The 24,669-nt window shown below is 40.3% G+C and overlaps 1 protein-coding gene and 1 pseudogene across 1 annotated transcript; both read right to left on the bottom strand.

Annotated features, from left to right (window-relative positions):
• Nucleotides 1-420: 420 nt before the first annotated feature.
• On the bottom strand, nt 421-14,067 carry LOC139182177 (uncharacterized protein C1orf21 pseudogene; annotated as a pseudogene).
• A 144-nt stretch (nt 14,068-14,211) lies between these two features.
• TAF13 (TATA-box binding protein associated factor 13) lies at nt 14,212-22,274 on the bottom strand. Its single transcript, XM_019956942.2, has 4 exons — nt 22,177-22,274; nt 21,303-21,381; nt 16,553-16,650; nt 14,212-15,468 (listed from the first exon to the last, which is right to left on the bottom strand). Exons 1-4 carry the CDS (start codon nt 22,201-22,203, stop codon nt 15,298-15,300), a joined length of 375 nt encoding a protein of 124 aa, XP_019812501.1. The 5' UTR covers nt 22,204-22,274; the 3' UTR covers nt 14,212-15,297.
• Between the last annotated feature and the right edge of the window lie 2,395 nt (nt 22,275-24,669).

The following is a 24,669-nucleotide window of genomic DNA, read 5'->3' as shown; positions in this document are numbered from 1 at the left end:
TGTCGTCCCCTCCTCCTCCTGCCCCCAATCCCTCCCAGCATCAGGGTCTTTTCCAATGAGTCAACTCTTCACATGAGGTAGCCAAAGTATTGGAGTTTCAGCTTCAGCATCAGTCCTTCCAATGAACACCCAGGACTGATCTCCTTTAGGATGGACTGGTTGGATCTCCTTGCAGTCCAAGGGACTCTCAAGAGTCTTCTCCAACACCACACTACTCAGCCATAAAAAAAGGAAATAATGCGATTTGTAGTAACATGGATGGACCAAGAGATTATCATACTAAGTGAAATAAATCAGACAGAGAAAGATATATCTATACCATATGATAAAACTTATACGCGGAATCTAAAACATGAAACAAATGAATTTATTTACAAAACAGAAACAGATTCACAGACATAGAAAACAAACTTATGGTTATCAAAGGGGAAAGGAGGTGGGAGAAGGATAAATTAGGAGATACAGATTAGCAGATACAAAGTACTATATATAAAATAGATAAACAATAAGGTCCTACTGTATAGCACAGGGAATTATATTCAATGTCATATAATGAACCATAATAAAAAAGAATATATATTCTATATATAGAACAGTTAGTTGTACAGCAGAAAATAACATAACACTGTAAATCAACTATACTACATTAAAAAAAAAAAAACCTCCCTAAAGTTTGTAGAACACTTACATTCCAAAGGCAGAGGGAAGGAAAGCAAGTTCCTCCAAGAAGGGGTTTGATTTTCTAAGGCTAGAATACTTACAAACCTTTTGAGAGAAATCAGTAAGTTTAGTTGCTTATCATAGGAATGATTTGTCCATCCACTTATGCTGCAATGCTTTTCTATCTGGGTACATTTAGCTTAGGGGAAAAGGTCTAAAAAAATTTCCTATTATGCTCTGAATTTGAGTTATAAATCACAAGTTCAGTCAGACCATTGGCCTCCCATCTTATTTATGCCTTTTACAACAAATTTTTCAATGAAGCTATTTTGGAATTTGGAGGCCTCTTGGCAGTTCCTGCATACCAATGAAAATAGGTATCCAATTCTATTTGTTTGATTTGGAAGCCCTTGCTTTTAAGTACACTTTTTAAATGATCTTATCTAATTGGAACATTCCTCATAATGCCATTGTCATCCTAGGTTGTAATTTCCTTTAAGACTGGCAGCAGTTTGCTAGTCACAAAGGGAGGGTAACACACATTTTCTTTTTTTTTTTTTTAATATAAAAACAGTAAAATGTTTAATTTTCTTAGGAAAAAAAAGTGGGCAAGAAGGATTCTAAATGATTGTATGGCACTTCTGCTGTATCTGAGCAAAACTGATGTTGCAAGCTTGATCTTTAAGAGACCCAGGAAATGAAATCACCTGCTGCTCACTCCTATGTCACTTCCAGGAGTCATGTCACGACATGCTTTGAATCGACAATAGTGTCTCTACTTCTTAGCAAAGAAGCTAGCCTTGCCATAGCAACCACCCCATCTCCAAAGCACAACACTGCCAGTGAGAAGCAAGACTCTGGACTGCTCCGGGCAGAGAGGAGGGACGGGGTAAGGAGGCGCTTGTCTTAGAAGCAGAACCAGTCTAGAACAGAAGTTGGATATCTGAGTTCACCACTACCTCATCTTATAGAAAACAGGTTGGAGAGCATCTGTAGAACGGTATCTTTAAGGTGATACTGCAGGATTTTGCAGACCTGGACACTGAGAGAAGTGCAAAGTTACAAGTTTTAACTAGCAGCAACAAAGAAAGTTTGATAACAGTTTTTGTTTGTTTTTAGCAATATTCCTTTGCAAGTTCATTAAGAAACACTGTAATTTAATGGGGCATACAATATGGAACAATCTTTTGCTATAGTGCTGTTGGCTGAAGAAAACAGTCCTTTGCAAAGATTTCAACTGGGGTGTAACCTATTTAACACAGTAGCAGCTCCCACTTTATGTGGTATCTTCTTTTTTCGAACAGTAATCTTGACCCTTTTCAATTTTTTCATCCAACATTCTGAAGAATTCTTGTTGGGTTTCAGAGATGTACATGTTTGCTCTGGGTTGATGAACTAATCCTGGAATCTCTTTATTAAAGTCTTACATTTGAACTCTCACTTTTTTCCAAGGTTTCTTGGTTCCTGACTGCTATCTTCTGCTCCTCTTCTGCCCCGTTTTTCATGTATTTGACCTCTTCCACCGGTTTGATCCTATACTCATCGCGAAACACATCTCCGTTCTGGTAGTTCTTCCCTTTCTGGGCTTCCTCTTCATTTTGAACGGTGGCAACATGCTTGGCAGAGGCACAGCCCATAGTCTCATTCCGTCAGCTTCAGCTGGGCTGAACTGTAAATCATCTCTACAGACATGGGGACATAAATCCACCTTCTTGCTGAGTCGGTCAAGACGTATGCACCCTATATGCAATTTCTAGAGTTTTCCTTATGATCTGCTGCTCGTGGTATATTATTTAGTATAAAGCACTTGGGGTCCCGACATGATGCATCTTAATCTTCTGTCCATACAACACTTTGTTTCTTGTTTTCAAGTTTTGAAAGAAATTTCAATCCATCTCAAACTTGGGAGCTCACTTGGTGGGGGGGGCTGGCTGGGGGGGCGGGGAGCGGTGCCCGAAGGTGGCAAGCCTCCCGCCGCCGTCCCCTCCCCCTCCACACACACCCCGTCCTCCTCTCTGCTTCTCTTTTTCCCTCCTCCTTCCCACGGTGAGTCCCGGTCTTCCCCTCCTCCCAGAGTCCGGGGTAGGTAAGAGCCTGGAAGCCCGGCTGAAGTGCCTCCGTGCTGGAGACTGCGGCGGGCGGCCAGCTCTTCAGTAACTGAGCGCGGGCACTTGGCTCCCAACTAAAGTGTGAAAGAAGCGGCAGCAGCGGCAGGAACGTCCCCTGCACCGCCCCCTCCCCACCTCCGCCATAAACACACACCCTACACCCGGGAGTGGGCAGGCAGCAAGCCGGAGCTGGCGGGATCCTTTTTTAATATACAATTTTTTGGCCATGCTGCACAGCCTGTGGGACCTTTGTTCCCCAACTAGGCATTGCAACCTGTCCCTTACACTGGAAGCGCAAAGCCTTAACCACTGAATCGCTTCTTCTTGTTGTTGTTCAGTCGCTAAGTTGTACCCGACTCTTTGCAACCCCATGGATCACTACGAAGTCCCATAACCTACATTTTCTTTCCAGCCATATCTATCTACAAATGGGGTACAACCCATATTTCTGTCCAGTCATTTTTTGTGGCTATTTATGGCTTCCAGGACTAGTTTATAGTCATTTAATGTTTTGTAACGCTGAAGAAGCTGAATTGAACAGTACTATGAAGAACTACAAGACCTTTTAGAACTAACACCCAAAAAAGATGTCCTTTTCATTATAGGGGACAGCAATGCAAAAGTAGGAAGTCAAGAAACACCTGGCAGCTAAGCTGCTAAGTCACTTCAGTCGTGTCCGACTCTGTGCGACCCCAGAGATGGCAGCCCACCAGGCTCCCCCGTCCCTGGGATTCTCCAGGCAAGAACACTGGAGTGGGTTGCCATTTCCTTCTCCAATGCATGATAGTGAAAAGTGAAAGTGAAGTCACTCAGTCGTGTCCGACTCCTAGCGACCCCATGGACTGCAGCCTACCAGGCTCCTCCATGCATGGGATTTTCCAGGCAAGAGTACTGGAGCGGGGTGCCATTGCCTTCTCCGAAGAAACACCTGGAGTAACAGGCAAATTTGGCCTTGGAGTACAGAATGAAGCAGGGCAAAGGCTAATAAAGTTTTGCCAAGAGAACCCACTGATCATAACAAACACTCTCTTCCAACAACACAAGAGAAGACACTACACATGGACATCACCAGATGGTCAAATCACCGAAATCAGATTGATTATATTCTTTGTAGCCAAAGATGAAGAAGCTCTATACAGTCAGCAAAAACAAGACCAGGAGCTGACTGTGGCTCAGACCATGAACTCCTTATTGCCAAATTCAGACTTAAATTGAAGAAAGTGGGGAAAACCACTAGACCATTCAGGTATGACCTAAATCAAATCCTTTATGATTATACAGTGGAAGTGACAAATAGATTTAAGGGACTAGATCTGATAGAGTGCCTGATGAACTATGGATGGAGGTTCGTGACATTGTACAGCAGACAGGGATCAAGACCATCCCCATGAAAAAGAAATGCAAAAAAGCAAAATGGCTGTCTGGGGAGGCCTTACAAATAGCTGTGAAAAGAAGAGAAGTGAAAAGCAAGGGAGAAAAGGAAAGATATAAGCATCTGAATGCAGAGTCCAAAGAATAGCAAGGAGAGATAAGAAAGCCTTCCTCAGAGATCAATGCAAAGAAATAGAGGAAAACAGAATGGGAAAGACTGGAGATCACTTCAAGAAAATTAGAGATACCAAGGGAATATTTCATGCAAAGATGGGCTCGATAAAGGACAGAAATGGTATGGACCTTACAGAAGCAGAAGATATTAAGAAGAGATGGCAAGAATACACAGAAGAACTGTACAAAAAAGAGCTTCACGACCCAGATAATCACCATGGTGTGATCACTGACCTAGAGCCAGACATCCTGGAATGTGAAGTCAAGTGGGCCTTAGAAAGCATCACTACGAACAAAGCTAGTGGAGGTGATGGAATCCCAGTTGAGCTATTTCAAATCCTGAAAGATGATGCTATGAAAGTGCTGCACTCAATATGCCAGCAAATTTGGAAAACTCAGCAGTGGCCATAGGACTGGAAAAGGTCAGTTTTCATTCCCATCCCAAAGAAAGGCTATGCCAAAGAATGCTCCAACTACCACACAATTGCTAGTAAAGTAATGCTCAAAATTCTCCAAGCCAGGCTTCAGCAATACGTGAACTGTGAACTTCCAGATGTTGAAACTGGTTTTAGAAAAGGCAGAGGAACCAGAGATCAAATTGCCAACATCCGCTGCTTCATCGCAAAAGCAAGAGAGTTCCAGAAAAACATCTATTTCTGCTTTCTTGACTATGCCAAAGCCTTTGACTGTGTGGATCACAATAAAGTGTGGAAAATTCTGAAAGAGATGGCAGACCACCTGACCTGCCTCTTGAGAAACCTATATGCAAGTCAGGAAGCAACATTTAGAACTGGACATGGAACAACAGACTGGTTCCAAATAGGAAAAGGAGTACATCAAGGCTGTATATTGTCACCCTGCTTATTTAACTTATATGCAGAGTACATTATGAGAAATGCTGGGCTGCAGGCAGCACAAGCTGGAATCAAGATTTCCGGGAGAAATATCAATAACTTCAGATATGCAGATGACACCACCCTTATGGCAGAAAGTGAAGAGGAACTAAAGACTCTCTTGATGAAAATGAAAGAGGAGAGTGAAAAAGTTGGCTTAAAGCTCAACATTCAGAAAACTAAGATCATGGCATCTGGTCCCATCACTTCATGGCAAATAGATGGGGCAACAGTGGAAACAGTGTCAGACTTTATTTTTGGGGGCTCCAAAATCACTGCAGATGGTGATTGCAGCCATGAAATTAAAAGACACTTACTCTTTGGAAGGAAAGTTATGACCAACCTAGATAGTATATTGAAAAGCAGAGATATTACTTTGCTAACAAAGGTCTGTCTAGTCAAGGCTATGGTTTTTCCAGTGGTCATATATGGATGTCAGAGTTGGACTGTGAAGAGAGTTGAGCGCCAAAGAATTGATGCTTTTGAACTGTGATGTTGGAGAAGACTCTTGAGAGTCCCTTGGACTGCAAGGAGATCCAACCAGTCTATCCTAAAGGAGATCAGTCCTGGGTGTTCATTGGAGGGACTCATGCTGAAGCTGAAACTCCAATACTTTGGCTACCTCATGCGAAGTGTTGACTCATTGGTAAAGACTCTGATGCTGGGAGGGATTAGGGGCAGGAGGAGAGGGGACGACAGAGGATGAGATGGCTGGATGGCATCACCAACTTGATGCACATGAGTTTGAGTGAACTCTGGGAGTTGGTGATGGACAGGGAGGCCTGGCATGCTGTAACTCATGGGGTTGCAAAGAGTCGGACACGACTGAGCTGAATGAATGTTTTGTCACCCCAACTTCCAAATTGTTTTTCTTTTTTTCTTTCTTTTTCTTAAGTATAGAACAATTAAACCTCAAATGTCCTAATTTTTTATAATATCTGCAAATAGCTGAAGGCAAATAAGAAGGAATCTGAACAGATTCTGACTTTTGTTCTAATTTCTATCCTTCCATCTTATTAAGGGAGTCCCTTAAGGTAGCCATTATATATGTATATTTTTTAACCCACTTTTAAACTTGGTTTTTGAATGGGAATTCTCTAAAATCTTTCCTTTTCAATATAGCCAATTCAAATGATTCACCCTCTGGCCTTTGATGAGTAGGATCTAATAATCTCAAATATGACTCAAACCAGTAAACCTTTTTATGGCTTAACCAAAAATGCAAGAGGCACAAAGAATGTAGCCCCCATAAGATACAGAAAGTTCATTACCAGAGTTCATCAAGAAAGCAAAGGCCTCTGTAATCATGGGTGGTAAGAATGATATACTGCAGTGTCTCCAGTTTCTCATGAGAACGTGAAATACCTCCAGTCAAAGACCCACTAATCTGTGACACCATGCAGGTGCCACAGGAATTGGACTTTTCCAGCACTACAAAACAACTAACGTTGAGAAGACAAAGGCTCCTTGTTGACTGGGACCCCCAATTGTTGGCACAGTTGGAAAAGAGAAGCCAGTCGCAAGGCTAGGTTGAAACCTTGACTTCTGACCAACAGGCTACAGCTGCTCAGAATCCCAGTCTATTTGACTGTCTGACTGCCAAATGCATGCCGATACATGCATCTTCCTGATGGTGAAGACCACAGAGAACACTCTCATTGGTCATAAAGCCAAGCTCTTAAGACCTAGACAAAACAAACGACACAACACACAAAGAAAAACAGTGACCATCTCTGGGAGGAAAAGGATCAATAAAAGCTGAGAGAACTCATTTACCAAATTTTTAATGAAATTATTATGCCCAAGGGACTCAATTCACAAATATTTTCTCCTGCTAATCTAAATTTAGAAATAGGGAAAAAAGGTTCTCATCACTTTCGATTTCACTGGAACCTGCAGACAAGAGATCTGGGAGGCTGACATGGTGAGAAAGTTTTACCTCCTGCTGGCTTTTGTCAGAGGTCCCAGTATCTCTTCATCTGTAGCAGTTTGGGGAGATTTTTTGTTTTTTCCAGCCAGTGAAGATTATCCTGACTGCATCAACTGTTGGGGAGGGGGAAATTTCCCCCTACTCTTGTTCTTTTGGTTGACCTAATAATTAAATTGACACAAGACAGATTAACAGGAGAAAATAATGAACTGAATTACTTATGTATGGGGGCTCCATAAGAATATGAGACTCCAAACCAAGTTAGGCAATTGAGGCTTATATGCCATCTGAGAAAGAGAAGGGGTTAGGGTTTGGGACTTCAAATGGAAAGAAAACAATTTATAGGAAGAAGGGAAATGTTTGGTAAACAAATGTTTGCTGGGCCATGCAGTGACAGCAGGACACAAAGGGAACTGGGTCTTCAGGCCCTGCAGAGCTCCCCCACCACACTTAGCCCACACTGTGTAGACATCACTGGCAATAGTGTTCTTCCTGGACCAGGTCCTTTATCTAAGTTCCTCTAGGTATTTAAGGGGGAGATAAGAAAGACTTCCTGAGTCTTTTGTTTCTTAAAAATAATAAACCTAAAATAATCCTCATGCCAGAGATACATTTCATTGTGGCAAATTTTGCTCCCCTACAAATACATAAAGCACACTAAACATTGTAATTTGAGATGGGTATTTCAGGATAAAGCTAGTTAGTCTCCAGCAATATGGATGTGAGTGTTGGACTGTGAAGAAAGCTGACCGCCGAAGAATTGATGTTTTTGAACTGTGGTGTTGGAGAAGACTCTTGAGAGTCCCTTGGACTGCAAGGAGATCCAACCAGTCTATTCTAAAGGAGATCAGTCCTGGGTGTTCACTGGAGGGACTGATGCTGAAGCTAAAACTCCAATACTTTGGCCACCTCATGCGAAGAGTTGACTCATTGGAAAAGACCCTGATGCTGGGAGGGATTGGGGGCAGGAGGAAAAAGGGACGACAGAGGACGAGATGGCTGGATGGCATCAACGACTGGATGCACATGAGTCTGAGTGAACTCCGGGAGTTGGTGATGGACAGGGAGACCTGGCGTGCTGCGATTCATGGGGTCGCAAAGAGTCAGACACGACTGAGCGACTGAACTGAACTGAATAAGCTTAAGACCACGTTTAGTAGAACTTGCTATAGAAATTGAAGAAAAGCATATTCACCAAAATCTATGTAGGTGTCTTATTATAAGTTCATGTGTCCCTCAAATACTTACAAAAACCCAAGTTCAGAAAAATTAAGTATAGTAGTAATATTTCTTTAGAGTTTGATCCATATCTAATCAGGCTCTTTTCTAATAAATTTTTATTTATTTAAAATGGCCACACAAAGGCAAATGACAAAATGAATTCTCTTTTAGCTATTGTTCTTCTTATTTTAAAGAATACACCCAACAACTTTGTAACAGTTTACCAGGCTTTCTGTGTTAAGTATAATACAGCATGTGCAAAGATTCAGTGCTACAAATAACATATGAATTTGGATTTTATACAAAAGTTCAAATTGAAACTCTGATCAATCTACTGATAACATAAAAAATATGCTCCTGACTTTATTTCTATAACTTTAGAATCCCATTTATCCAGATACCATAAAGCAAAATGGTATCTGTGCTATGCCTCAAGTATAATAGCGAAAGGTTGTTGTTGAATCACGCGAATACACCGGGATTCTTGGCCCCCGGAGGAGAAGAATTCAATCCGGGGCCAGAGACGAGGCTTGATCGCTCAGAGCTTTTGTGTAATACGGTTTTATTAAAGTATAAAGGAGATAGAGAAAGCTTCTGACATAGGCATCAGAAGGGGGCAGAAAGAGTACCCGCTTGCTAGCGTTAACAATGAGGTTATATAATCCAAAGAATGTCTGGAGGTTGTAAAGACCTCATCAGACCTACTCCCATAACACTGTCCTCAGGCAAGATACATCCTTGTAAAGACCAGGTCTACTCCCATAATTTACATTTTAAGATAACAGAAGTTTGAATCCAAAGACTGTCCTTAGGCAGGATACACTATTGTTATATAATCCTAAGGTATGTGGAGAAAGAAAAAAGTTTGTCCTTTCTTCCTCCTTGAGAATTCCAGACCCCTCTCTCCTTGCGGACCCCTAGACTCCCTATCAACCTGCCTAGGAAATGACTCTCTCAATAGGTACCTAATTAATACTTGTCTGATACATCAAAATGTTTTCCTTGATCCAACCTATAACCTAAGTCTGACTAGCTCATGTAGCCATCACTAGGACCCAGGAAAAGCAGAAGCCTCAACAACACACTTAACATCTTGCTCACTGGTCATCCACCCTCAGTCTCTATTTGTGTTAAGAAGGGAAGCATAGAGATCCTAAGAAAATCAGGCCTAGAGAACTGGGAATGTTCTGGGACTCAGGTGGGGCTCTTGAAAAAGTATTGTCAGGCACAATGCTCAGTGTTGTCAATTCTAATGGGCAACTATGAAGCTTCCCTGAAGAATTTAAAAATAAAATTGCCCCCTTTGAACTATCTCTAAGATGAACATTTAAACTACTTAGAGTAGAAACACAAAGTCACCTTAAAGCTGACAAACAGATAATGCTTGGATGGGTATTGTCAATGGAAGTGAAAACTCAAAGACAAGTTTCCAGTGTCAGTAACAAGGCAGTCTTTTTTTTTGGGGGGGGGGGCACCATTTTTAAAGTCTTTATTGAATTTGTTACAACATTGTTTTATGTTTTGGTTTTTGGCTGGGAGGCATGTCAGATTTCAGCTCCCCAATCAGGGTTTGAAGGCACTGCATTGGAATACATAGTCTTAACCACTGGACCACCAGGGAAGTCCCATAAGGCAGTCTTAAAGGTAGATCCCAGGCAACATACCCCCTCTGTATTGCTTCAAGCCCTGGGGAGCCATTTTTCCATGTTTCTATATCAGCCCTAACCTTATCTTACCAGATGCTCTAGGTAAAGCATTCATGTAACTCCCCAAATTCTGGTTCACCCTCATAATTAATGTTTCCCACTGCCTAGAGAAGGGAATTTGTTGGCCACACAATGCAAGTTTTACATTAGATCTGTAAATTAGCATCCATTTACAAACGATGGTCTTATGAATTTGGTTTCTTTGAGTCTGAGTCACCCCAAGAGATGGATGTGCTCTCTATTTGCTGATGAAATCAGTTTCCAAGCCTGCCATGCTGCAAATCAAACTCAGCTACAATACATTCTCCCAAGTAACCTCCTGAGGCCTCTTGGGAAGCAGCCAAATGACTCTCCAGACAGCACCTCTCTCCACTGTGGAGAGAGGCCAAGTGAACTATTTCCCTCATTTTAAAATTTCTACACTTAGAATTAATATTTCAGTTTTTACCTAAAGAAACCAGGTTACAGTAAAACCAACAATTTCACGTGAATCATAGCTAACTCTCCGACACTCTACTTGAGCAACTAATAAACATGCTCGCTTAAAAAAAAGGTATGAATTCTTTTTAAAGAGCTTCACGTTAAAGAAAATGGGGAGGGGAGCTATTAGAGATTAAAAGAAATTTAGACATACTCACCAAATGGAATGTGTGACACCCTGTTTAGATCCTGTTACTAAGAATCTGTGGTAGGCAGAGTAACAGCCCCCCAAAGATGTCCATGTGCTAATCCTCAGAATCTGGGAATGTTGCACGGTAAAAGGGATTTTGCTGTGATCAAGGCCTTGAAATAAGGAGAGCAGCCTGGTCTCTCCAGGTGGGTCCAATATAATCACATGGGTCCTTGAAAGCAGAAAATCTTTCCCAGCTGGGGGTTAGGGGAGCTACGACGATGGAAGAAGGGTCAGAGAGATGCAACATTACTAGCTTTGAAGATGGAAGAAGATGGTAAGTCAAGGAATGTAGCCTCTAAAAGCTGGAAAAGGCAAGTGAACAGATTCTCTTCTAAGACATCCAGAAAGGAACGCAGCCACACTGGTACTTTGATTTTAGCCCAGTAAAGACCACGTCAAACACTTCTGACCTTGAAAGCTGCAAAGATAATGAATTTGTCTTGTCACTGTATTTGCAGTAACTTGTTACAGCAGCAATAGAAAACTAATAAAACTGAAAGCTATTTTGAGACAAATGAGGAGAGTTAAACAGGGATTGATTGGGCATGAGTTGGAATGTTGAGGAATTAAGGCTAATTTTTATTAGGGTATGGTAACAGTATTTCGGCTTTTTTAGCCTTTTAGAGAAACATACTGGAGTACTTATACATGAAATGACACAATAGTACCTGTGATTTGCTTTAAAATAACACTGCCCCTCCCAGAAGATAAGATATTACATTAGATTGGTTAACTGCTGAAGCTCAGGGCTCAAGATACTATTTTGTATATGCTTGAGGTTTTTCATAGTAAATTTAAAAAAACAAAAAACAAAAAAAAAAGTAAATTAACTTAGGAGAGAGCACCAGAATGCTATAGGTCAGCACTATCCAAATTCGTCTGTAATGAAATATATTAGCACTGTTCAGTGCAGTAGCCACTAGCCATGGGGCTGTTGAGCATTTGAAATATAAGTAGTGCAACAGAAGATTTTTTTTTTTGCCTTTTTCATCAAAACATTAAATGCACATCTGCACGTGGCATGAACTGTGAGTGAGCTGTTAAAGGCTTGCTGCTACTGCTGTTCAATCACTTAAGTCACATCTCTTTGCAACCCCATGGACTGTAGCCCACCAAGCTCCTCTGTCCATGGGATTTCCCAGACAGGAATACTGGAGAGGGTTGCCATTTCCTTCTCCTAACTGAGTAATTTTAATTTCAATTTTAATTGACTAAACAGCCCCTATGGCTAGTGGCTACCATATTACACAGTGCAGCTCTATATACTGAAAAAGAGCCACAACACCTTACTGTTAGAATTCAGTTAATAAGCAAGCTCATGAATCAAGTCAGTGCACACTTGTTATGTCTATCTGCCCAATCTCTCTTTCCCTTTCTTGCTAATAGCAGTACCGAGCTCCCAGCCCCACTCTAAGGCCTTCTTCACAAGGAGGTAGGGCATGAGATCCAGGCTATAACACAACTTCTTCCTAGCTGAAGAATAATGACCAAAGCCAGGACAGCCACACCCTTTGCTTGAAATCTTCGGTATTTGGAAGTAAAGTACTCTCTTGATCAGGAGTTGTATGGATGGAGCCCTAGAACTGCTAGCTATCTTATTCCTTGATACACTGAGGCTCCTAAGAGAGTAAAACCAAAACTAGGATAAAGATGGGCAGAGTCATGATTCTCTTCAAGCTTTTAGATCCAGTGAAAAATGAAGTCAACTCCATCCTTTTTTTCTCTCCTTTGAATTGGATAAGCCAATAAATTGTTTTTTCTGCTTATGTTATTTTTAAGTCCTAACACTCACAACCTAAAAAGTTTTAATACAATTCTCAAAAAATTTCTTAATGCCAGGGTCATTAGCAAAATAGTAAGACATGCAGGTCAGGAAGCAACAGTTAGAACTGGACATGGAACAACAGACTGCTTCCAAATAGGAAAAGGAGTACGTTAAGGCTGTGTATTGTCACCCTGCTTATTTAACTTATATGCATTGTACATCATGAGAAACGCTGGGCTGGAAGAAGCACAAGCTGGAATCAAGATTGCCGGGAGAAATATCAATAACCTCAGATATGCAGATGATACCACCCTTATGGCAGAAAGTGAAAAAGAATTAAAGAGCCTCTTGATGAAAGTGAGAGGAGAGTGAAAAGTTGGCTTAAAACTCAACATTCAGAAAACGAAGATCATGGCATCCGGTCCCATCACTTCATGGCAATTAGATGGGGAAACAGTGTCTAACTTTATTTTTCTGGGTTCCAAAATCACTACAGATGGTGACTGCAGCCATGAAATTAAAGGACGCTTATTCCTTGGAAGGAAAGTTATGACCAACCTAAACAGCATATTAAAAAGGCCTGGCATGCTGTGGTTCATGAGGTGGCAAAGAGTCAGACATTACTTTGTCCACTAAGGTCCGTCTAGTCAAGGCTATGGTTTTTCCAGTAGTCATGTATGGATATGAGAGTTGGACTATAAAGCAAGCTGAGCGCCAAATAATTGATGCTTTTGAACTGTGGTGTTGGAGAAGACTCTTGAGAGTCTCTTGGACTGCAAGGAGATCCAACCAGTCCATCCTAAGGGAGATCAGTGCTGAGTCTTCATTGGAAGGACTGATGTTGAAGCTGAAACTCCAATACTTTGGCCACCTGATGTGAAGGGCTGACTCATTTGAAAAGACCCTGATGCTGGGAAAGATTGAGGGCAGGAGAAGGAGACAACAGAAGATGAGATGGTTGGATGGCATCACTGACTCGATAGACATGAGTTTGGGTAAACTCTGGGAGTTAGTAATGGAAAGAAAGGCCTGGCATGCTGTGGTTCATGGAGTGGCAAAGAGTCAGACACAACTGAGCGACTTAACTGAACTGAATCCCCAAATGACTATCCTGAAGAAAGGACTTTTAATGTGGTGATTAAGGTTAAATGAGGTCAGAAGGATAGAACCTTTATCCCACAGAACTGGTGGCCTTATAACAGGGAGAAACAACAGAGGTGTCTCTCAGCCATGTGAGCACAGGGAGAAGGCAGCTATCTGCAGTCCAGGAAGACTCCTTACCAGTACCTGACCTGCTGGCACCCTGATCTCAAGACTTCCAGTCTGCAGAACTGTGAAAACATAAATTTCCATTGTTTAAGCCAGCTACTCAGTCTGACATTTTTGTTATGGGAGCCCAAGTTGACTAATACAGGCACCCAGTATAACTCCCCTATGGCAGGTTACCACAAGGTCCTTCTTCCGGGTCAAGCAGACTCTGACTAGCAAAAATAGTAATATACTGATCTTTTATTATTCCACGCTCAATCTTGATTTCAGTTTAAAGTAGGTTTTTAACTGGTTTTTGCTTTTTCAAATAAAAATATCAGCCCAGGTATCTTGAATCTCACAATCAATTCAGGAGCATTACAAGAACACAGAAAAAAAGTTTTTAGTGAATTATAAGGGAGAGAAAAGCTGATAAATCATATAGTCAAACTCAAGCAGTAATCCTTTTAATTTTTCATACTTTATTCTCTATATTGATAGGTTAAGAAAGTGAAATCTTCCTAAGTACTGATTCATAGATAATGCTTATAAGCAGCACACAAAACATTCAGTTTCACAAAGAGTAATATCCAGTGATCCCTTTAAATGCAATTTTAATCCTTACTTTCAGCTAAGTGCAAGAATAATACAATGAGCTAAATACACACAAAACTTGTGAACTACAGAAGTGGTTTCCATAGCCACACATGGTTTTAGTCAAGTATGCATTTTCAGAATAAATAAATACTAACAAATATGTTAATAAAACACTAGCCCAAATGCTTACCTGCCATCAACTTTTCAGCAATGCCATTCCTGCTACTGAAAGCACTTTCAGAAGTTTTAATCTGACCTGGGAAAATGAGTTCTTTTAAAATCTGACAAACAGTATAGTATACACCCCAAAGATTTTTAATCCAGTATGTCTTCCAACACAGAACCATTCATAGGAAATGCTTAGTTTCTCAAAAAATAAAAAAATTACTCTTATCTAAAGAAGAGTACTAAAACAAATCATCTTAAGACAAATAAACACTCCTACAAAACGCTGTATTTTCTAATATTGTTTTCTCCTTAAAAGAAACACAAACCAGTTCACCATCTTTTAATAACTTACACTACTTTGGTCTAAAAGCTTTAGAAATATATGAAACACATCTTAGCTATCAAAGCCAAAGGTGCCATTTAGATTTCACATATTAAACAGCTACAGTACAACCTACAATGGCACAAATATACATAAATATTAATTCATCATTGAGAGGGTCAAGAGTCAGAAGAAACTGAATGGTTTGCAAACCAAAGGTACTTTGACTTACATGTGGTCATTAAAATCTAATATGTAATTCAAGTAGGGTAATATGATGGCAGGTAATTAAAGGCTCATATATCACTCTAAAATTGAAAACATGAAAATAAAGCCTGAAAACTTTGTGGTTCTCCATTTTTCATTCACATGGTTAGGTATCAGGGCCTTACTGTGGAAAATACAGTTATTAAGTATGGTTTCTCCAGAAGATAATGAAGCTTCAGAAAGTACAAAAGGTGTCAAGATCCATAGTTTGCTTCATCAAATGCTTTTCTAGCGCGTTTCAATTCTTCATTCATAGTAAGCAGATCTTTAACCCTAGCAAACTTTCTTGGGTCCTTTCGAATCAAGAAGACGATATCTTCAACTTGTACCCGACCTTGTCTTCCAATTGACATTGCCTTATGAGTCTATTACAAAGAAACATATTAAATTCAATTAATTTTTCAAAAATCTAACGTTTTATTTTTTTAATTACAATGCTAATGAGTTTGAAGCCTTCTCTTCTAATTATTATAGCTATTCATTTGTGAATTGTCTTTCTATTAATGTTCTTTGTCCACTTTCTACCATTATTAGCAATGTTTCAGTGCTATATAGACATTTTTTACACTAAAGACATTAAAACTATCAAATCCATTGATGTTTCTTTTTGTATTTTGATATACATAGTTGATCTTCATTTGTATAAAATGATTTTGTAATTTCTCTGTAACCACCCACTTCATTTAAACTTTGTGTCCATCTTGGTAGCTAATAAATATTGATGGCTTTCCTTCAGACAAATCTCATCCCCTACCATTACATAGTCATACCGTGTAAAACCAAAAACTCCTTGCAGCATTATTTCTAATGACTGAAAAAAAAGAAACTAAATATTTAATAAGGCATTGAACAAATTTGAGTACATCTAGCCAATTAATATTGTGAAGCCATCAAAAATATTAAAAGTATTATGCAGTGACACACAGAAACGTGGTAGACTTACCCAAGTGAGAAAGCAGGCTCTATGACTGTATGTACTACATGATTTCAATTTTGTAAAGTTTTAAAATATGTGTAAAAAGACAAAAGAATATTCACAAAAATCTCAGCATCAGTTATCCCTTGGTAGAAGGGTTATAGCTTTTTATTTTCTTCTGGGCACTCTTTAATACTTTCTAAATTTAATATTACTTTTATAAGCAGAAAAAGATTTTTAAAAATGCATACTCTCTGACCCAGTAATTTTACTTCTATTATTCTTTATGAAGGAAATAATCCAAAACAAAGGGTAAAAATTCACAGGAACTGAACACAGCCAAACTCCGTATACCCATATACATGCATATATATCTCCCTCCATCCTTAATGATAAACGGTAACCAGAAACTTCCACAAAACAGGGACTCAAATGAATAGTTTTTCAAAAGAATGTCACAGTTCTATTCTAAAAGTTAGAATTTCAAATCCACTCCTCAGTTAACTAAGGCCAATTAAAAAAAAAAGTCTTACCATTTCAGTGATGAACTCTATGACAAGGTCTTCAAGAATATCTACTGATTCAGTATAAGGATTCTGGTCATCTCCAAACCCATACATCATACACCGTACTATAAAAAGAACAATCATTTTTGTTTACTTAAAAGAACTTGACTTATACTTTTTTCATATTAGAATTGAACCAAGGTATAGAAGATATTGGTATAAAAGTATATTTACATTATATTTGTTGTCTCCAAGTATGAATTTTGGTGTGAAAGGTATTAATCACTAGCTCATAAGCAACTTTTCTTACCTAGCCTTCCCTAGGTAGAAACTCCCCTTCTTGCCTAGCTACCGAACCCTGATATCAATATTCTTCCCTAACCTCTATTATCTACTCACCAACAACCCCAGAATACCTTTAAGTAGGAAATTTCTTGGCAGGAAAAGGATGAGTAGCAATGGTTTAAGTTATGTTTTTGGGGGGAGGAGGGCTGGAAAAAAGAAGGCAAAATCCTTTATGATACAACTATAAGGAAGAGGACAAAAGAGAAAGCTCCAATTACCTTCTTACAGGAAGAACTGGTTAATCAAAAGGAGAAAGCAAAAGCTTATAATACAGAATCTTGACATTTTATTCCCTGGATCAAAGCAACGCCAGTGAAGCCCTTTTAGGCTTCATAGAAAATGCAAAAGAGAAGAAAAGTATAATACAAAGTAATAAAAGTAACTGCTAATAGGTAAAACCCTTCATGGATCACTGTCTTCTCTTGGTGAAAGGGCTTTCGTACCTCAATGAAGCTGAGTCATGCACACAGGGCCATGCAAGACGGATGGGTCATAGTGGAGAGTTCTGACAAAACGTGATCCAGTGGAGGAAAGAAAAGCAAACTACCACAGTATACTTGCCACTGAATTGTATGAACTGTATACATACATACATACAATTGTATGAACCCTATGAATTGTATAAAGAGGCAAAAAAGATATCACACCGAAAGATGAGTCCCCCAGGTTGGAAGGTATCCAATACGCTACTGGGGAGGACAACTACTAATAGCTTCAGAAAGAATGAAGCAGCTGGGCCAAAGTGGAAACAACACTCAGTTGTGTATGTGTCTGGTGATGAAAGTAAAATCCAATGTTGTAAAGAACAGTATTGCATAGGAACGTGGAATGCTAGGTCCATGAATCAAGGTAAACTGGATGTGGTCAAGCAGGAGATGGCAAAGAGTAAACACCAACATCTTAGGAACCAGTGAACTAAAATGGATGGGAGAGGGTGAATTTAATTCAGATGACCATTATATCTACTACTGTGGGCAAGAATGCCATAGAAGAAATCAAGAAGCCTTCATAATCAACAAAAGAGTCCAAAATGCAGTACTTGGGTGCAACCTCAAAAACAATAGAATGATCTTGGTTTGTTTCCAAAGCAAACCATTCAATATCACAGTAATTCAAGTCTTTGGCCCAACCATTTATATATCCCTTACTATGTGCCAGCCATTGTTGTAAGCTCATTTAATCCTCATGACAATTCTGTGAAATAGAAACCACTATTATCCCCATTATATACAGATGAGAAAATTGAGGCACAAAGTTAAGTAATTTACCCAAGGTCACACAGCTAGTGAGACTCAACTTGAATTTAAACTCAGAGAATCTGGCTCCAGAATCTATACTCCTACCCACAACACTTACATTTCTTCGTAATTTAGGGCAGATGGGATCCATATGGCTTCTTATCCTATAGTCTATAAATTCCCAATCAGTCCACAGACAAGCTTTGAGAAGTCCTGGAACCCTACTGAAATTATATAGAAAAATTTTATACATTACTTGTGTGTGCACTTTTTCTGGAAGAAAAATCAATTTGGATCAGATTCTCAAAGGGGTATGGTATATATGTGTATGTGTGTGTGCTTAGTCGCTCAGTCATGTCCAACTCTTTGCAACCCCATGAATTGTAGCCTGCCAGGCTCCTCCATCCATGGGAATTCTCCGGGCAAGAATACTGGAGGGGGTTGCCATGCCCTCCCCCAAGGGACCTTCCCGACCCAGGGATTGAACCCAGGTCTCCCCCACTGCAGGCAGATTCTTTACCATCTGAGCCATCAGGGAAGCCCAAAAGGGGTATATAAATACTAAGAAATTCTGTCATGTTAGAAATGTTTTCTATTTTGATCTGACTGCTGGTTGTAAGTATATACAAAATTCATCAAGCCGTTCAGTAAAGATTAGTATAATTCACTGTATGTAAGTTTTACGTTTAAAAAAGGCGGTTGGGCGGGGGGCGGGAATTAGGCCTTTAAAAAAGGCCCTTTAAAAAAGGCCCTGGTGGTCCAGTGACTAAGACACTCCACGCTCCCAATGCAGGGGGCCCAGATTCCATCCCTGGTCAGGGAACTAGATCCCACATGCTGCACCTAAAGATCCAGCATCCAGCAACAAAGAGCCAGCACAGCCAAATATGTAAACAACAAAAGAAAGAAAAAAAAAGGGAAGGGACTCCTAGAACACTTCTAAAAGTAGGAAGGAGTACATTAAGAATAAGTCCTAAAAAAGAAAAGAGTAATTCCTACTTAGGAGAAGCAAAAGCAGGCAGAACTAAGAAGAAAGCAGACCAGGCCCGTGGAAGAAAAGAAAGGGATGACCTAGAAGCCAGTCTGGGATAGAGAAGTGCCCTGGAGGGTTTATCCTGGCAAGAATCTTTAGGTTCAGATACAGGAGGGAGAAAACAAACACAAGAGGCAATATTTTCTCCCTTCTCTCTTTTTTGGGATTCTGGGAAAAAAAATTTTTTTTGTTTTTAAGATAATTTCAGACTTAAAGAAGGGCTGCAAAAATAGCATGGAGTTCCAGAATCCCTATATCCAGTTTCCCCTTATGTTAATATCTTACACAACCAAAGACATTTATCAAAACTAAGAAATTAACACTGGTACAAGTACAGAACTTACTCAGACTGTACCAGTTTTTCCACTAGTGTACTTTTTCTGTTCCAGGATCCCACACTATTTAGTTGTTGTGTCTCCTTAGTTTCCTCTGTTCTGTAACAGTTCCTCAAACTTTCCTTGTCTTTTACAACCTTGACACTTCTGAAGAATACTGGTCAGTTATCTCGTAGCGTGTCCTTCAGCTTCGGTTTGTCTGATGTTTCCTCATGATTAGGTTGTGCTTATGCATTACTAGAAAGGGAATCACAGTGATGATGGACCTCTTAATGCACCATATCAGGGGTACCTAATGTCAACATATATTACTGGTGATACTAACTTTGATCACCTGACTAAAGTAATGTCTGCCAGGACTGGATTCTCCACTATAAATTTAATATTTTCTCTTAAATATTTTGAAGAAAATACTCTGTCATTAACATTGTGATGGGGAGAATTCATCAGTAGGGAAATATACTTCACTGGAAAAGGAAAAACCTATTAGATAGGAAGTATGTAAACTGTATTTGGTTAAAGAGTCTGTAAAGACATAAACAAATAGAGAAGTGAATGCTTTGAAATTTTGTGTTATATTAGCAAAAAAAATTTCTTAAAACAAAGAATGTCTAGGAGAACAGATCTTGGTCAAGTAAGATACATGAAAATTCAGGTAAGACAAAGAAACAGCTGTGAAGATTCCGAATTCTTGTCATCACAAAAATAAAGAAATCCAAGTGGAACAAAGGCTCTGGTAAGAAGTATCCAAGCATCACTTTGCGATGCTCTGGTGTAGTAACCTTCTTATGCCTACCTAAGAACTGTGTTAGTCACTCAGTCATGTCGACTCTTTGCAACCCCAAGGACTGTAGCCCGCCAGGTTTCTCTGTCCATGGAATTCTCCAGGGAAGAATACTGGAGTGGAGTGCCATTCTCTCCTCCAGAGGAACTTCCCAATCCAGGGATCAAACCCTGGTCTCTTGCCTCGCAGGCAGATTCTTCACCGTTTGAGCTACAGGGAAGTCTCCGTAAGTAAAACCATATACGAATGGAGTAAATAACATCAGAAATGGAATAATGAGTGGTCAACTTTAGGTAAGAAATTGAGATATAGGAAAGGATTTGAATGGCTTAAAAAAACCAAACTACTTGACTCTGTAGTTTCAAGAGCATTTAGGAACTGCTTATGTCGGAACTGGCATAAGTAAACCAAGTGTTCCATGTGCTGCCTGATCCACACTCAGCCATAACTATGTATAAAGGACCAGGATTGGAAGATGGAGAGCATGTTCTCATGGTGCCTTTCAGGTGCTGGCCTGAATCATCAGTAGTAGAAGCAGCTCTTCTTGCCACTGCCATAAAAGGTTAAACCTGTCTACTGAGGGAGGAGAATAGACCCAAAAGGTGAAGATTTCGAATCTTATGATCTCCATGCCACTGGACTGCCTCACATTGTTCACCATCTTCCTGCCTTGTCCACTGCCTTAGTTCAAAGCCCCAACTTAATTCCTACCCTCAGACCTGTTCAGGATCCAACAGAACCTTCTGCTTACAGTCAAAGGAGTCCCTGCTCCAACTGATGAAAGATAAGGGACAGGTAAAGTAACGGAGGTACGTTCTTACTTAGGACCTGAATTGAAACACTGATCACAGGTATTTACTTAAAAAATTTAAAAACGTATGTCTGTGTGAGCCCATATATACATCCACATATATAAACATATAAATTGGGGTTAGGATCATTACTATCTATGAATCACAGGTTAAACAGAATTTATACGCAAGTCTGAGAATACTGTCCCTGCAAAGAAACTCTTAAAAAATCACTGTCAAGTACTACTTACATTCTTTAGAAAAAAGTCTCTTTCTTTTACCCTGTCCACCTTCTGCACCTCCTCCAATTTCTTCATTTTCTTCCTCAAACTGAAAGTTAAAATGTATAGATATGTCAAATACTGCTTCTGACATTTTAATAATTAACATTTTTTTTTACATCTTCAACACCAATATCATGCCAGAAAGCCTAAAACAAGCAGCAAAAAACAATGAAACTTTAGCATTTTGGGGGCATTAAAACTATCTCGCCCAACTTCAGACTCACGCAGGAGTGGCTTCTACAATGCCCCTAACAATCGTACTGCCTCTCCTGGGGGAGTTCCAACGACCATACATTCTTTTTTTTTTTTTAAAGAAAGTTGGTCTATTTCTAGATAGTTTTACTATTAAAAGAGTTGATATTGAATGAAAGCAAGCAAAACTAGTATTTGTTAAGCATTTCTTACACAGTGCTAAGAACATTCCTCAAGTAAACCTTAAGCCTATTTTATGTCATGAAACCTGAGGCTCAATTACTTGCTCAGTGACTTGAGTCCATTATTTTTCCACTATTTTACAGTAAGTGTACAGTTTTCTTAGCACTTGAATTGTTGTTGCATAATGAGCCCTAACAAATGCTAGCTTTGCCCTCTGATGATTCTCTAAGTGATTCAAAGGGTATCTGGCAAATATGAACCAAAAGTAAAAGGCGGGGAGCCACCTACTCCTCCTGCCCCGCTTACAAAAAGGATGAATCAGAAGAAAAAGGCTAGCCCGGGGAGAAGTCCCCGATTCTCTCAGCAGAATCACCGAGGTAAAGAAGCCCAATTCTCCACTGTGCTTCCGCTACTGTGCTCGAGATAGTAAATTAAAAAGCGGGTTGGAACAGAGGCAGTCACTCACGGTGGGATCCTCTTCTTCATCTGCCATCCCACCAGCCAGCCACCTCCTCGGCGCGCCCGCCTCCCTTGGAGAGCTTTTTACTACTTCCGCTGCCTCATTTCCGGTGATGGGCGGGGCCGGGGCGGGGCCTAGCTGAGCCCGACCTGTGGAAGAGGAACAGGCACGTCCCGCCCAGCGGTGAAACCTGAACAGCAAAGGATAAAGTCTCTGAAAGTAGGAATTAAATATTAGCATAGAAAAGGGATGAGCTAGATGGAGAGTATCTCGTTGTCACCTTCAGCTTGCTTCTGCGCATCAGATCACTGCTTCCTGATTCGGTACTGCGAAGCTTTGGATCATTGAGTGGCTAGCCAGGGGTGAATTTAAACAATTTGAACAACTTAGAGTTCCACTGTGATTTATTGCCAGGACTTCTCTGGTGACTCACTGGTAAAGAATCTGTTTTCAGTGGAAGACCTGGGTCCGATCTCTGTGTAGGAAAGATCCCTTGGAGAAAGAAATGGCAAACCACTCCAGTATTCTTGCCTGGGAAATCCCAAGGACAAAGGAGCCTGGCTGGCTGCAGTCCAATTCAGTTCAGTCGTTCAGTCGTGTCCGACTCTTTGCCACCCCATGAACCAGAGCACGCCAGGCCTCCCTGTCCATCACCAGCTCCCGGAGTTTACCCAAACTCATGTCCATTGAGTCAGTGATGCCATTCAACCATCTCATCCTCTGTCGTACCACTCTTCTGCCCTCAATTTTTCCAGGCATCAGGGTCTTTTCAAATGAGTCAGCCCTTCGCATCAGGGGGCCAAAGTATTGGAGTTTCACCTTCAACATCAGTCCTTCCAATGAACACCCAGGACTGATCTCCCTAAGGATGGACTGGTTGGATCTCCTTGCAGTGCAAGGGACTCTCAAGAGTCTTCTCCAACACCACAGTTCAAAAGCATCAATTCTTCGGCGCTCAGCTTTCTTGACAGTCCAACTCTCACATCCATACACGACTACTGGAAAAACCATAGCTTTGACTAGACTGGCCTTTGTTGGCAAAGTAATGTCTCTGCTTTTTAATATGCTGTCTAGGTTGGTCATAACTTTCCTTCCAAGAAGTAAGCATCTTTTAATTTCATGGCTGCAATCACCATCTGGAGTGATTTTGGAGGCCAGAAAAATAAAGTCAGCCACTGTTTCCCCATCTATTTCCCATGAAATGATGGAACCGGATGCCATGATCTTTGTTTTCTGAATGTTGAACTTTAAGCCAACTTTTTCACTCTCCTCTTTCACTTTCATCAAGAGGCTCTTTAGTTCTTCTTCACTTTCTGCCATAAGGGTGGTGTCATCTGCATATCTGAGGTTATTGATTTTCTCCCAGCAATCTTGATTCCAGCTTGTGTTTCTTCCAGTCCAGCATTTCTCATGATGTACTCTGCATATAACTTAAATAAGCAGAGTGATGATATACAGCCTTAACGTACTCCTTTTCTTATTCGGAACCAGTCTGTTGTTCCATGTCCAGTTCTAACTGTTGCTTCCTGACCTGCATACAAATTTCTCAAGAGGCAGGTCAGGTGGTCTGGTATTCCCATCTCTTTCAGAATTTTCCACACTTTATTGTGATCCACACAGTCAAAGGCTTTGGCATTGTCAATAAAGCAGAAATAGATGTTTTTCTGGAACTCTCTTGCTTTTTCGATGATCCAGCAGATGTTGGCAATTTGATCTCTAGTTCCTCTGCCTTTTCTAAATCCAGCTTGAACATCAGGAAGTTCATGGTTCACGTATTGCTGAAGCCTGGCTTGGAGAATTTTGAGCATTGCTTTACTAGCATGTGAGATGAGTGCAATTGTGCAGTAGTTTGATCATTCTTTGGCATTGCCTTTCTTTGGGATGGGAATGAAAACTGACCTTTTCCAGTCCTGTGGCCACTGCTGAGTTTTCCAAATTTGCTGGCATATTGAGTGCAGCACTTTCACAGCATCATCTTTCAGGATTTGAAATAGCTCAACTGGAATTCCATCACCTCCACTAGCTTTGTTCGTAGTGATGCTTTCTAAGGCCCACTTGACTTCACATTCCAGGATGTCTGGCTCTAGGTGAGTAATCACACCATGGTGATTATCTGGGTCATGAAGATCTTTTTTTGTATAGTTCTTCTGTGTATTCTTGCCACCTCTTCTTAATATCTTCTGCTTCTGTTAGGTCCATACCATTTCTGTCCTTTATTGACCCCATCTTTGCATGAAGTATTCCCTTGGTATCTCTGATTTTCTTGAAGTGATCTCCAGTCTTTCCCATTCTATTGTTTTCCTCTGTTTCTATGCATTGATCACTGAGAAAGGCCTTCTTATCTCTCTTTGCTATCCTTTGGAACTCTGCATTCAGATGCTTATATCTTTCCTTTTCTCCCCTGCTTTTCACTTCTATTCTTTTCACAGCTATTTGTAAGGCTACAGTCCATGGGGTTGAAAAGAGTTGGGCACAACTGAGCAACTAACACACACGTGA

Source organism: Bos indicus, chromosome 3 (assembly GCF_029378745.1).
Source record: "Bos indicus isolate NIAB-ARS_2022 breed Sahiwal x Tharparkar chromosome 3, NIAB-ARS_B.indTharparkar_mat_pri_1.0, whole genome shotgun sequence".
Classification (NCBI taxonomy): Eukaryota; Metazoa; Chordata; class Mammalia; order Artiodactyla; family Bovidae; genus Bos; species Bos indicus.
The sequence above is the reverse complement of the archived record's forward strand: the minus strand, read 5'-3'. Positions and strand labels throughout refer to the sequence as shown.